This window comes from Haliotis cracherodii, unplaced genomic scaffold (genome assembly GCF_022045235.1).
Source record: "Haliotis cracherodii isolate W230 unplaced genomic scaffold, xgHalCrac1.p SCAF_3, whole genome shotgun sequence".
Lineage (NCBI taxonomy): Eukaryota > Metazoa > Mollusca > Gastropoda > Lepetellida > Haliotidae > Haliotis > Haliotis cracherodii.
The window spans coordinates 29777353-29791735 of NW_027266286.1; the positions used below are offsets into that span (position 1 = coordinate 29777353).

At 39.0% G+C, this 14383-nt stretch overlaps 1 protein-coding gene across 1 annotated transcript in view; it reads left to right on the plus strand.

Moving 5' to 3' along the window:
- LOC139474620 (ras-related protein R-Ras2-like) overlaps window positions 1-13855 on the plus strand; it is a 47918-nt gene extending 34063 nt beyond the window's left edge. The window contains exons 3-6 of the mRNA XM_071257704.1: window positions 7647-7749; window positions 9219-9327; window positions 11149-11267; window positions 11730-13855. Of these exons, the coding sequence (XP_071113805.1) occupies window positions 7647-7749; window positions 9219-9327; window positions 11149-11267; window positions 11730-11802 (404 nt within the window). The 3' untranslated portion in view covers window positions 11803-13855. The remainder of the gene's footprint in view (window positions 1-7646; window positions 7750-9218; window positions 9328-11148; window positions 11268-11729) is intronic.
- Window positions 13856-14383: the final 528 nt, after the last annotated feature.

Below are 14383 nucleotides of genomic sequence, written 5' to 3' on the forward strand. Positions count from 1 at the left end.
CTCCCAATACCGATTGTCATATCTCTACCACTTTTGGATGTGATTGTTCAGGCCATTGCGTTTATCTACGTTGCCCAGCTACTTCTACAGGGAACAACTCTCTAAGACACCTGAGCCCCTCTCAAAAATAACGTCGTCCAACTTACGATGTCATCAAGTTGCGAGGGCATGTTCGAATCTTCAGAAATGACGTCAAGATAGAACAATGTTTTTATCATGAAATAAACCATGCTTTGTTCTTCATTGTTCTTTGTTATTTGTCACGTAGCTGTCTTATATTTCACTATAAATCATTTTTCTATCATGACGTCATTTGGACAAAGTTAATTCTTAGAAGGAAGGGTTTAGTGAGTTGTTCCCCACAGATGTAGCTGGGCAACGCAGATGAACGCAGTGGATGAACGATCACATTCAAAAGTAGGAGAGATATGACAATCAGTATTAGGAGAAAAGATACAGATAAAATTGACGCGAAAGTTGCGAGAATATATGGGAAATACCATACATAACGCCCCGTTTATAAAATGGGCTACTCTGACTTTGCTGAGGTCGAATTGTATTCAGGGAGTCATCAATTATTTAGATGCGGGGTAAATGTTCTTAAAGCTGCTATTTTATCAACATCCTTAAAGAGGCTTTACAAAATGTTGATATCTCATATAAGAAATAATCACTTACGGTCATTGTTTATTGTACAATAAAACACTGCAGAGAGAAGATACCACTTGGAGCTGTGCTCCTCATGAATTTATTATCCCTGCAGTGTTTTATTGTAAGATAAACAATTCCCACTTGTTGTTTATTTCTTAATTAGTTAATCTTAGCAGATAGACTTTAGGCCAGTATTATTTCCACTATTTTGAAAAGAAATGTACAGTAATTTTGAAGGGAATTAATACAAGTCTCAGTAATGAACTAATTAAAGTGTTGACAAATTATTCTACATATGACGTGTAATACATGTTTTCCCATTTTTTTCTTGAAATTAACCACTTTAACATTTAAGGGGTTTTTTTAAATATAAGCTAGAAACAAAGAACCGACATACAATAAGTGAAACAAAAGATATCATCAATGAAACTCAGAGTCATTACTAACAGTTGTACACTAAACAGACATGTGAAAACATAAACCCAGATGATGTGTTGAAAGACCTTAATATTCCAAAACTAAGCACACCACAACATTTAGGCCTTAAAGATGAGTTACAATATGAGGAAGTTTTTACATCTTTGAAAATTATGAAAAAAAAAATTTCCTAGTGCTGATGTATTTACTGTAGAATTCTACAAATATTTCTGTCTAGATCTGCATAAATATCTGATACGATCATTTAACTTAGATTTCTAAAGAGGAGAGTTATCGGTTAGTCAAAAGCAGGGACTAATTACAAAAACATGCATTCCAAAAAGAGACAAACCAAAGCAACACTTACAAAATTGAAGGCCAATTTCACTATTAAGTGTCTCCTATAAGATAGAATCTACAACAACAGCAAAGAGAATTAAAAAAGTCCTGCTAACAATAACAAATGAGGATCAAAGAGGTTTTATGTCAAACGATACATTGGAGAATGCACTAGATTAATTTATGATATTATGGACTGTACTGAATGCATGGAAATCCCAGGATTGTTATTAGTGATAGAATTTGAAAAAGTGTTCGATTAAGTAGATTGGGATTTCATTCAAGAAGCTTTGACTGTTTTTAACTTTGGACCATCTGTTAAGCACTGGATAACAACCTTCTATCACAATATGAAATCTTATATTTCAGTAAATGGTTTTGCTTCAGATCTTTTTAAAGTAACAAAAGGCTGTAGACAGGGTGATCCTTCATCTCCTTTACAATCTTGTTACGTGCTGAAATATTGGTAGTAATGCTATGCACTAATAAAAAAAAAAAAATAAATAAATAAATGGAATAAGTATTGATGAGATAGAATATCTAATTTCCCAATTCGTAGACGATCCATCTCTCATAGTAGATGGGACCCGTAAAGATCCGGGGTAGAATAGGCCTTCAGCGACTATGCTTGTCGTAAGAGGCGACTAACGGCATAGGGTGGTTGATGCATGTCATTGTATCCCATTTGCATGGATTGATGTTCATGATGTCAATCACAGGATTGTCTGGTCCAGCCTCGATTATTTACAAACCGCCATCATATAGCTGGAATATTGCCGAGTTAAATAATGAACAAACACAAAATCATAGTAGATGGAACTGAAGAATGTCTCCAAAACACAATGACAACTCTTCAAACATACATGATTTGCGTCTTTTTCAGGCCTAAAAATAACATAAGCAAAACGCAAATGTTGTAGATAGGCTCACGACGCTTCTCTGATAAAACTATGTGCGAAAGTTTGATCTATCTATCTATCTAATCCAAGTGAAAGATATATTTAAGAACTCGAAACTGTGTGCTTTCATTTTATATGGAAAAATTAAACCAGACAACATCAGTAGAAATACTATAATAAAACCTAATGAAGACAGAAGTGTAGAATGTCTGATACCAAAAATATAATCACTGCTCAAAAGATATCTTGGTTTAAAGGTTTGTTCCGTTCACACCCACACTCTAAACCTACCACTCTTTTTATATAACTCCAACATAAATTTATGTTTTATGTAAAATTTATATATTTAATTTGAATGTAGAATATTTTATTATATATTAAATAAGTTACCCAACATTATGATATCCCTTAAATACATTCAAAGATGGGAACTCAGCCTTGCCTTTAACATGACTGAAATAGATTTGCAAATGATTAATCATTGCCCTCACAGATATGGTTCCAGTACAGTATTATTCACAGAATTATACCAACAAACAAGTTGCTGTACAAAATGTGAAATAAAGAAACATGTCTTTGCAATATTTGTAAACAAGAAAACAAACCTTAATTTACCATGTTCACATGTCCTTTGATTGTGAAATTTTAAGATATGCCTGGAACAACCTTGCAGTATGAATCAAAGACAAAACTGTATTAGAACTAGAATTTTCAAAATTGAATTTTTTTTCAGATATCAAGAAAAACAAAATGATGTTTTAATTCATATTATAACTAACAAAGCAAAAGATATTCAAATCAAACATTTCTGAATCTTTACCAAATTTCCAACACATCAATCAAGAAATAAACAACCTATATTATTACATCGACAGAAATATATCATATTCACAATATATAAACACACAGATAATAAATTTTGGTTGCTCTGTCACCAACGAACCCTCTAACTTAAACAATTCCAACAAAGATGTCTTGCCATCCTGACACTGGAATACATGTAGTTCTGTTTGTTGTTATCCACAGATATACTTTGTAAATTGTATGTATTTACGTTTGTGTGTGAACTTGTTCTTTAAACTTATTGTTTGTGTACTCCAAAAAGAAATAAAATATATTAAAAATAAAAAGCATAAGAAACACAATATTTTTATTCTTATATGTCTTTCAGAATGTTTATAAAAGAGAGAAAGCTTTTCCTTATAAATATTTGATGTGTAGAAGTGTCTTGTACCAGCAAGTGCGATATAATTTAATAATTCGGATGAGTGGATTTTTTTTAATGACCCATAATATACAGAGAAGTAGGTAGACTGTTGGCCAATCACATATTCTTAGACCCTATTGATATCAAAACCTAGAATTATTCTATTTTGAAAAGCAAATGCTTTACAATTGCCACTTATGAACAGTTAAATAAAACTTCAAATAAACATACCACAGTTGACGCTAAAGAAAATGGAGAAAAGTTAACAAGTGCAGGTAATAGAAGGCTGAGAGTTGACAAGAGCAAAGCCAACATCACAAAAATAGACTACAAGTGGCAAGAAGAATTAGCTCTGGAATGGTTGATATAAATATTTTATGACAGCAAATCTACCAGGCACTGCAAGTTGAAGCCTTCATGTTTCTGTGTCCTGACGGGGCTTGGGCAGTGAGCAGCTATAGAGAACATGAAGATAGGCCAGCTGTAGTCCATGTTTATCTCATCGAGGTGTGAGCAGTGAGGACCTTTTCTTATTCACAACATGAGATGAACATGCTATCTGCAAGACAGGATGAATGTTATATATATTATCCTACAACTTATGTCGTTGATAGTAAATGTTTCGATCTGGCAAATGTCCCAATGTTTGTTGCTTGGAGATCCATGTGTGTACTACCGGGTACCTGTTGAGTCAGGTTGGACTGTTTGTGTTGTGATGTGGTGGAAATGTTAGACGGAATAAAATGGTTTACAACAACTAACAAACATTAGGGAGAATGGGTACGATGTGAACATGGTGGAAAAGCCCACTTCTGATGTCCTGGCTGGTCCTGCTGTGATATAGTCCAACCTCAAGGCTTTAAGGTGTTGCTGTAGCTTGCCCACTGCAGTCTTCCCTGGCCTACTACACAAAGATTATTGACATTAAATATCGTCTACTATGATCACCTTAGTGGCGGGTGGGTAGCCTAGTGGTTAAAGCGTTTGCTTGTCACGCCGAAGACCCAGGTTTGATTCCCGACATGGGTTCAAAGTGTGAAGCCCATTTCTGGTGTCCCCCGCCCTGATATTGCTGGTATATTGCTAAAAGCAGCGTAAAACCATACACACTCACTCACTATGATCACTTTAGTAGGATCATCAGTATTGGACCAACATTCAGGGTGAAGTAACATTTCCAAGGCAACATTTCATGGTGTACACATATTTTATTAACACACAACATGAAAATATTTTGTGAGTGTGTATTTGTATATATTTTGCATGTTTGCAGCAAGACATTGTGTGGTGGGTCCTCTGATTGTATGTGCTGAGACATGTTTTGTTCATCGTAACAAAATGGAAGGTTTTCGTACAAGATGATGTGATGATACAAGGGAATGAGTATTGATGCAATCATGCTCAACCGTTTTAGAAAAATCTTCCCTAAAATGTTTATGTAGATTGCAAACGTGGTACAACATGTACAGTGGAATATAACTGCACCTCAGACTAACCAAAATATCAATAGGAGGTGTATATCATGATTATATTAGTACCAAAATCACATATATTCCCTTCAATAAACCAATCATCAAGTTGGCAGTACATTTTGATATGTATCTAAATAATTCATATTTAGAATTTATTTTCTTTCACTTTGTCCGCAAAAATGTGAGTTCCTAATTGACTTAGTGGTCGTAGTGGTGACTTTAGTTAACAGGGAACTGTCACTGCCACTAATAAACTTTGTTAATTTGGAACATTGAATTCATTTCTGTGTAATGCAGTAAATTGCAATACAGTGTTAGCTGGCACTACTCGTCCTAGTGAATCTATAGTATGATAAGCCACACCAGCCAGTAGGTTGAGGAAGTTGCCAGGTGAGGAATGTGTATACGTTTGTCTTCACAAGTACGTGGTTTATCAGTGACATTTCCTGTACAAGACCACACTAACCAGTTGGAGGAAGAATATATTGGACTGGAGCGGGGGAGCATGTTTGAGGAGTCGGTCAGTGTTTGTGCACACACCGACTGACACAGCCCTCCTAAAGGTGTCACTTTCCACTTATCACACCGCCACAAGCTGACAGTGTCATTTGACAGGCGTGTTAACACAGTCCCACACTGGTGAAGGTTCTTGACCCAAGAAAGACCATCAAAGTGGTTAGGATTTCCTGTTTCAACTTTACATGTAATCTCCAAAACTATTTCATTATCTGCCAGCTTGTGAAATAGGAAATAACTTATAATTCCTCGGGAATTCATAATCTGTTTGTAAGAATGTGATGTTATACTGAAGCTTCCTGTGTTTAGATAGCTTTGTCTATCATGAACAATGCAGGGCTCGATTTAAGGAGCTTGATTTGACATGAAAACCCTGTTGCACCAGACAAAATTAGGTTGAACAGTGGTCCAATCAAAGCTGAAAATAGTCTGGTCTGCTGCTGAGTGTCACATAAATTAATAACGCATTGCTGTAAAACATGTGCACATAGTCTTGAAATGTCCACAGTTTGATGACGTCAAGCCTAAGAAAGTATGCCAAATTCCACGTAACATGGATTGGTGATGTAGTGTGGAAAATAAAGTTTAGAGGTACTGAGTGTCTTCAAAGATAGATTTGTGTGGACAAGTAAGGGTTAGTCAGAAATTATGATATATTAATATTACGCTGCTTTCTTCACTAGCAGGTTGCACTTGTGCATGTTTTGTACAGCTGATGGTGGAATGGTGGTCACTGTTCCTTTTATTCTCTCTTTTTTCTTAAGATATTCAAGGATTTGCAACTAGAACAAACTAGGCATACCCCGGTTTGCTGCTGATGTTTCTGGGGCTGGTAGGGGGATATTTTGTCCCCAAGTCACGTAAACTGATCCTTAATGTACAGGTAGTGGAATATTTTTTAAAGTAGTTCTGTAATTGTTATGTTGTGACAATTATTGTATTTGCCATAATAAGGGCCTGGGTCCTTAGAAAATTGGGAGGTGCTTATTGATATCGTACACATGTTAACTTTTTGGTCAAACATTGATAAAATTATAACCTTTTCGGTGATATTTACTAGGCAACGATGTACACATCTTCCACTCTGCTGTTTTTGGTGAAAAAATCTGTAATATGCACAAGATGGACAATCAGGTTATTTTTCTGTCTCAGTAGGGGGTAATGATTACTCAACAGATTGGCCTGTAAGTCGGTCAGGTGGCACTTACTGAAGCAGGCGTTTCATATGAAGAATACAGTACTTACTATATGCCGTACTGCTGCAGGTGTGTGACTATCCTCCTGCAGGTGTGTGGCTATCCTCCTGCAGGTGTGTTGCTTTGTTGTGGGTGTGTTGCTATGCTGTGGGTGTGTGGCAATCATCTTGCAGGTGTGTGGCTATCCTGCCAGTGTGTGGCTATCCTCCTGCAGGTGTGTGGCTATCCTGCCAGTGTGTGGCTATCCTCCTGCAGGTGTGTGGCTATCCTCCTGCAGGTGTGTGGCTATCCTGCCATTGTGTGGCTATCCTCCTGCAGGTGTGTGACTATCCTGCCAGTGTGTGGCTATCCTCCTGCAGGTGTGTGGCTATCCTGCCAGTGTGTGGCTATCCTCCTGCAGGTGTGTGGCTATCCTGCCAGTGTGTGGCTATCCTCCTGCAGGTGTGTGGCTATCCTCCTGCAGGTGTGTGGCTATCCTGCCAGTGTGTGGCTATCCTCCTGCAGGTATGTGGCTATCCTGCCAGTGTGTGGCTATCCTCCTGCAGGTGTGTGGCTATCCTGCCAGTGTGTGGCTATCCTCCTGCAGGTGTGTGGCTATCCTGCCAGTATGTGGCTATCCTCCTGCAGGTGTGTGGCTATCCTCCTGCAGGTGTGTGGCTATCCTCCAGCAGGTGTGTGGCTATCCTGCCATTGTGTGGCTATCCTCCTGCAGGTGTGTGGCTATCCTGCCAGTGTGTGGCTATCCTCCTGCAGGTGTGTGGCTATCCTCCTGCTGGTTTGTGGCTATCTTTCTGCAGATGTGTGGCTATGATCAAAGGGTCCTTGTGGTAAGGACAGTGTTCCCAGAGTCCAGTTCTGTATCGGAAACATGAAGGAGGTCTTGTAATAAACATGATAAATAGGCTATTTGTTAATAAGAGTGTAATGTTATTGTCATGTTTGCTTGCAGTTCTGGACACAGCAGGTCAGGAGGAGTTCAGTGCCATGAGAGAGCAGTACATGAGGTCAGGGGAGGGCTTCCTTCTTGTGTACTCCGTCACGGACATCAGCAGGTAGGTCTTCCTTCCTGTGTACTCAGTCACAGACATCGGCAGGTAGGTCTTCCTTCTTGTGTACTCAGTCACAGACATCGGCAGGTAGGTCTTCCTTCTTGTGAACTCCATCACGAACATCAGCAGGTAGGTCTTCCTTCTTGTGTACTCAGTCACAGACATCGGAAGTAGGTCTTCCTTCTTGTGTACTCAGTCACAGACATCGGCAGGTAGGTCTTCCTTCTTGTGTACTCAGTCACAGACATCGGCAGGTAGGTCTTCCTTCTTGTGTACTCCGTCACAGACATCGGCAGGTAGGTCTTCCTTCTTGTGTACTCCGTCACGGACATCGGCAGGTAGGTCTTCCTTCTTGTGTACTCCGTCACGGACATCGGCAGGTAGGTCTTCCTTCTTGTGTACTCCGTCACGGACATCGGCAGGTAGGTCTTCCTTCTTGTGTACTCCGTCACAGACATCGGCAGGTAGGTCTTCCTTCTTGTGTACTCCCGTCACGGACATCGGCAGGTAGGTCTTCCTTCTTGTGTACTCCGTCACGGACATCGGCAGGTAGGTCTTCCTTCTTGTGTACTCAGTCACAGACATCGGCAGGTAGGTCTTCCTTCTTGTGAACTCCATCACGGACATCAGCAGGTAGGTCTTCCTTCTTGTGTACTCAGTCACAGACATCGACAGGTAGGTCTTCCTTCTTGTGTACTCCGTCACAGACATCGGCAGGTAGGTCTTCCTTCTTGTGTACTCAGTCACAGACATCGGCAGGTAGGTCTTCCTTCTTGTGTACTCAGTCACAGAAATCGGCAGGTAGGTCTTCCTTCTTGTGAACTCCATCACGGACATCAGCAGGTAGGTCTTCCTTCTTGTGTACTCAGTCACAGACATCGGCAGGTAGGTCTTCCTTCTTGTGTACTCAGTCACAGACATCAGCAGGTAGATCTTCCTTCTTGTGTACTCAGTCACAGACATCGGCAGGTAGGTCTTCCTTCTTGTGTACTCAGTCACAGACATCGGCAGGTAGGTCTTCCTTCTTGTGTACTCAGTCACAGACATCGGCAGGTAGGTCTTCCTTCTTGTGTACTCAGTCACAGACATCAGCAGGTAGATCTTCCTTCTTGTGTACTCTGTCACAAATATCAGCAGGTAGATCTTCCTTCTTGTGTACTCTGTCACAAATATCAGCAGGTAGGTCTTCCTTCTTGTATATTCTGTCACAGACATCAATTTATCCCTTCTTGTATGCTCAAGAATAGCATAATACTTGACTTCAGAATACGCATCATATAAAATGATGTAGCAATAAAAAGTCATACTTGTATATGAATGGACAAATTCTGATTATATGATACGTATGATACATAGTATAAAACTTTCACGTATAGTTCTTAGTCTCATGTTTTGAATCCCACCTTACAATATGGATTATTATTCAAACTTAGGAAAATGTTTGATAACATTGATGATTATGTCTGTTTCAGTTTTGAAGAGATTTACAAGTTCCACAAGCAGATATTGCGTGTGAAAGACAGAGATGAATTTCCCATGATCCTTGTAGCAAACAAGTCCGACTTAGAGCATCAGAGGGATGTAAGTCTTACGGAATAACACCATGCTGGAAGACAGGTGGTCTGTCAGGTTGTCTCAGTCAGGAGGTTTCTGTGAGATGGTCTGTCAGGTGGTCTCAGGTGATTTCAGTGAGGAATGTTAGTGAGGGGTCTCTTTGAGGTGGTTTCAGTCAGGTGGTCTCAGGTGATTTCAGTGAGGAATCTCAGTGAGGGGTCTCTTTGAGGTGGTTTCAGTAAGGTGGTCTCAGGTGATTTCAGTGAGGAATCTCAGTGAGGGGTCTCTTTGAGAGGGTTTCAGTAAGGTGGCTTTAGTCAGGTGGTCTCAGGTGATTTCAGTGAGGAATGTTAGTGAGGGGTCCCTTTGAGGTGGTTTCAGTAAGGTGGTTTTAGTCAGGTGGTCTCAGGTGATTTCAGTGAGGGGTCTCTTTGAGGTGGTTTCAGTCAGGTGGTTTTAGTCAGGTGGTCTCAGGTGATTTCAGTGAGGGGTCTCTGAGGTAGTTTCAGTAAGGTGGTTTCAGTCAGGTGGTCTGTCAGGTGGTCTTGGGTGATTTCAGTGAGGGGTTTCTTTGAGGTGGTTTCAGTAAGGTGGTTTCAGTCAGGTGGTCTGTCAGGTGGTCTCAGGTGATTTCAGTGAGGGGTTTCTTTGAGGTGGTTTCAGTAAGGTGCCTTTGGTCAGGTGGTCTCCGGTGATTTCAGTGAGGAATTTTAGTGAGGGGTCTCTTTGAGGGGGTTTCAGTCAGGTGGTCTGTCAGGTGGTCTCAGGTGATTTCAGTGAGGGGTTTCAGTGAAATATGTTGGCAATATGGCAGTCTGTAATTAATCAAGTCTCATTGAGGTGGTTAAACTTATAATGCAATTAGACACCAACTTACAAGCACTGAAGAATTAGTCAATTTTCTTCCCCAACCAAACACATTCATTCACAGGTGAGAGCCCGTGGGGGTTCTGAGTTACAGGTCTCCAGCAACCCATGCTGGTCACAAGAGATAACTTCATGGATCACATGGTCAGGCTGGGTTGACTTCATGGATCACATGGTCAGGCTGGGTCGACTTCATGGATCACATGGTCAGGCTGGGTCGAGTTTATGGATCACATGGTCAGGCTGGGTTGACTTCATGGATCACATGGTCAGGCTGGGTCGACTTCATGGATCACATGGTCAGGCTGGGTTGACTTCATGGATCACATGGTCAGGCTTGGTCGACTTCATGGATCACATGGTCAGGCTGGGTCGACTTCATGAATCACATGGTCAGGCTGGGTCGAGTTTATGCATCACATGGTCAGGATGGGTTGTTGTGTCATCGGACCCCGACGGCATGGATTGTTGCTCTAGTATCACTCACTGGTTTGTTTGGTCGAGACTTGATTATTACAGACTGCCGTGTGGAACATTCACAGACTGACAACAATTCTGTGTACTGCATTAAATAACAACAAACTAACAGCAATATTGCATTATATAGCAATGATGACAGGCATAGATGTGCTCAGTTGTGGTCAATTGTGTACCGTTAATCATTTCTTGTGCATGTTTTACAACTTCTTCTTCATTCCCATATTGGAACTCAAATACATACATAACAAATAAGGGGCGGTCGGGTAGCCTAGTGGTTAAAGTGTTTGTTCGTCACGCCGAAGACCTGGGTTCGATTCCCGACATGGGTACAATGTGTGAAGCCCATTTCTGGTGTCCCCTGCCGTGATATTGCTGGAATATTGCTAAAAGCGGCATAAAACCATACTCACTCACTCATATAACAAATAATGTAGTACTGCTATCACCCCACTCATTGGCCAGATCGTGGTCACACACATTCATTGATTACCTCCCTTTCAGGTGTCCCAGGATAAGGGAATCGAGCTGGCCCGCAGTTTGAAAATAAGTTATATTGAAGCAAGTGCCAAAAATAGAACAAATGTGGACCAGGCATTTTACGAATTGGTTAGAATTATCAGGTGAGTAATTGATACAGATGTAAAACAGTGATGTGGTCATACTGGTATACAACGATATCCAATCCAGCTGCTGCCTACTTGTCATTTTCTGAATACATTGTCGACTTGTACTTAACCCAGTCAATAGTTTTAGTGTGCAAAATGAACTCTTATTCCTGCCAGTCAATGTTTTAGGTGCAAAATAGGCCAATAGCATACACATTTTGATAGTTTTTTTTTCTTTAATAGGCCTGATTGTAGATATTGAATGTGTGTTCTACCTTTCACCTCCAAGATTCAGCAGCTGAAATTGATTTATAATTATGTCCAAAGACAAGCCTAGGCTAGTAGACTCAATCCTTCTTGCCACAGATACATGTAGTAATAACTGAAATTGTAGATATACCCAGTTGAATTAAAGTCTTTAATTATTCTTTTTGCAGAGTTTACTAAAGTTCAAAGTTTTTTTATTTCATTTTTCAGGAAATTTCAGGCTGAGGAACGGCCCCCTGTGAAACCCCCAGGCAAAAAGAAGAGGCGATGTTCAATACTGTGATAGATGTCTTGTCATGAGCAGCTAAACAATAATATTACACTGATGGACATCATGGATGCATTTGATTCCCCGTTGCCATGGTAACGGTCGCCACGGTAGCTCTGAATGTTTGTGGTGCTTGAGCCAGGATGGAGAGCAGCAGACATCCAGTGACTGAGACCACGCTTCCACTCGACCTCCGTTGACCAACCGTGGGACTGACCCCAAATTTGTGCTTGTATTTTTTCATTTACCCCCAAATCAGGTTTCTATATTCGAGGCGTATTTTGTACTTTCTTAAGTTGGTATGCAAGGGGAAAGTGAATTTGTCATTCCATTACTACTATATTAATGATACTAAGGTAAATATGTAAAAATGGTGTATTTTGTTACTGAATGAATAGTTATGCAGTGATTTGGAGTTAATATAATACATGTCGAGAATGAGAGAACAGCTGAGTGTGGGACATTCACAGACTAACAAATGCATAATTTTGGTGTTCATTTCCATGAATTGTTCCACTTGGTCCTCATTTCTGACTATTTTGTAGAAATGATATTTTGTACAAGTGCGCTGAAAGACCGTGCATCTTCACGGCATGTGTCCGTGACACACCCAGTGTTTATTTGAAGTGAGTTCAGTACATTGTGTTTAGTTACCAGCTGCTTCCAAAGCATGTGAATGCATCTGCATGATACTATTATATACTACAATGTAATTGTATGCCCTGAGTGAAGCTGTGTTTCTGTGGCTTGTGGGGACTGGGTGGGGTTGTCATGTGAGTATCTTTCTTAACAGAGGGTATCTGAAAAGTGGGATAAACTAGAGATGGTGGGTGGGTGGGTGGAAGGGTGGGTGTCAGTATTGGTTTACACGTTTACCAAATGAACTGGTCCTTCTATAATGGGTCCGAGGGAGTTTTTCATCAACGAATAGACTTAAAAAACAACCCACCAGAGCATCCTTCTTTTCATGGCTCTTCTTTGTAAATTGTATTTTCATGACCAAATATGACATGGAGTTGGTTGAAGATGACACTGATGAATAAGGGGCTATGTTTCAGGGTAAGTCTTGCCTTATAGCATTGTTACCAGGACGATCACAACATTTTAACTGTTTTCATGACTCTCCTCAAATAGATAAGTGTTCAATCCTGTATAAAAGGAAATATTTACATCCATCACATTGAGAAAGTGATGAGTTCCAAATGTCATTCTTATACAAGGAAACTTGTAGTTATTGTTGGGAAGTGCAACAGTGGTAGAATTTTGTCACTCTACTGTTGATTTAACAGGAAGTTTAAAAGGGAAGACTATGTGCCAATTCGGCAGTTAAGTTCTGGAGATTTTAGAAAATATGTATTGATGGATTTCATAGGTTTTTAGATTCAGTTTAAGAAGATGATAACTATTGTATAGTTTTGACTACAGCGTTAATCAAAATGTGAAAATGAGTGAGGCATGAGGCAAGATCTATGTATGAGAACAATATCTTTTCAGGAGTACAATATTTTCATTTCCTGAATGAAATATGAACCCTGAATAATGCATGATCTAATTTAGGTATTTAAGTCAAATGATATGCTTTATCATATTAATCACTCTCACAAAGCTTTTCCAATACTCACTGATGGTGTGACTAGGCAGTAGTTATCCAAGCATCGACACTTTGATATAGGCTTATGCTGTGCTCTTTGTATACTCAAGTCTGTCATGTGTAGAATACATGCAGTTTGCTTTGCTGCCTCAGACTGTTCTAGGACAAACTAGTTGATGTTCAGATGTGATTGTTCCTAGAAAAGGCCATGTATGCCTAAAAACTATTCCTACTCAGGCTACACCTTCACCAGTAAAAACAGATTGCGATAATGGCCGTACTTCAGTTTTGAGACAAATGTTTCAGATGGTAGCACCAGAAAGCGATAAATAGTCTTTGACTGTCATTTACATTTACATTTACATTTACATTTCACATTTAGATTGTACATGTACATTTACATTTACACTTACATTTACATTTCACATTTAGATTGTACATGTACATTTACATTTGACATTTACATTTACATTTTACATTTACATTTCACATTTAGATTGTACATGTACATTTACATTTGACATTTACATTGACATTTACATTTTACATTTAGATTTTACATTTAGATTGTACATGTACATTTACATTTACATTTACATTTAGATTTTACATTTAGATTGTACATGTACATTTACATTTACATTTACATTTAGATTTTACATTTAGATTGTACATGTACATTTACATTTACATTTAGATTTACATTTAGATTTTACATTTAGATTGTACATGTACATTTACATGTACATTTACATTTAGATTGTACATTTACATTTACATTTACATTTAGATTTTACATTTAGATTGTACATGTACATTTACATTTAGATTTACATTTACATTTACATTTACATTTAGATTTTACATTTAGATTGTACATGTACATTTACATTTATATTTAGATTTTACATTTAGATTGTACATGTACATTTACATTTACATTTAGATTTTACATTTAGATTGTACATGTACATTTACATTTACATTTACATTTAGATTTTACAT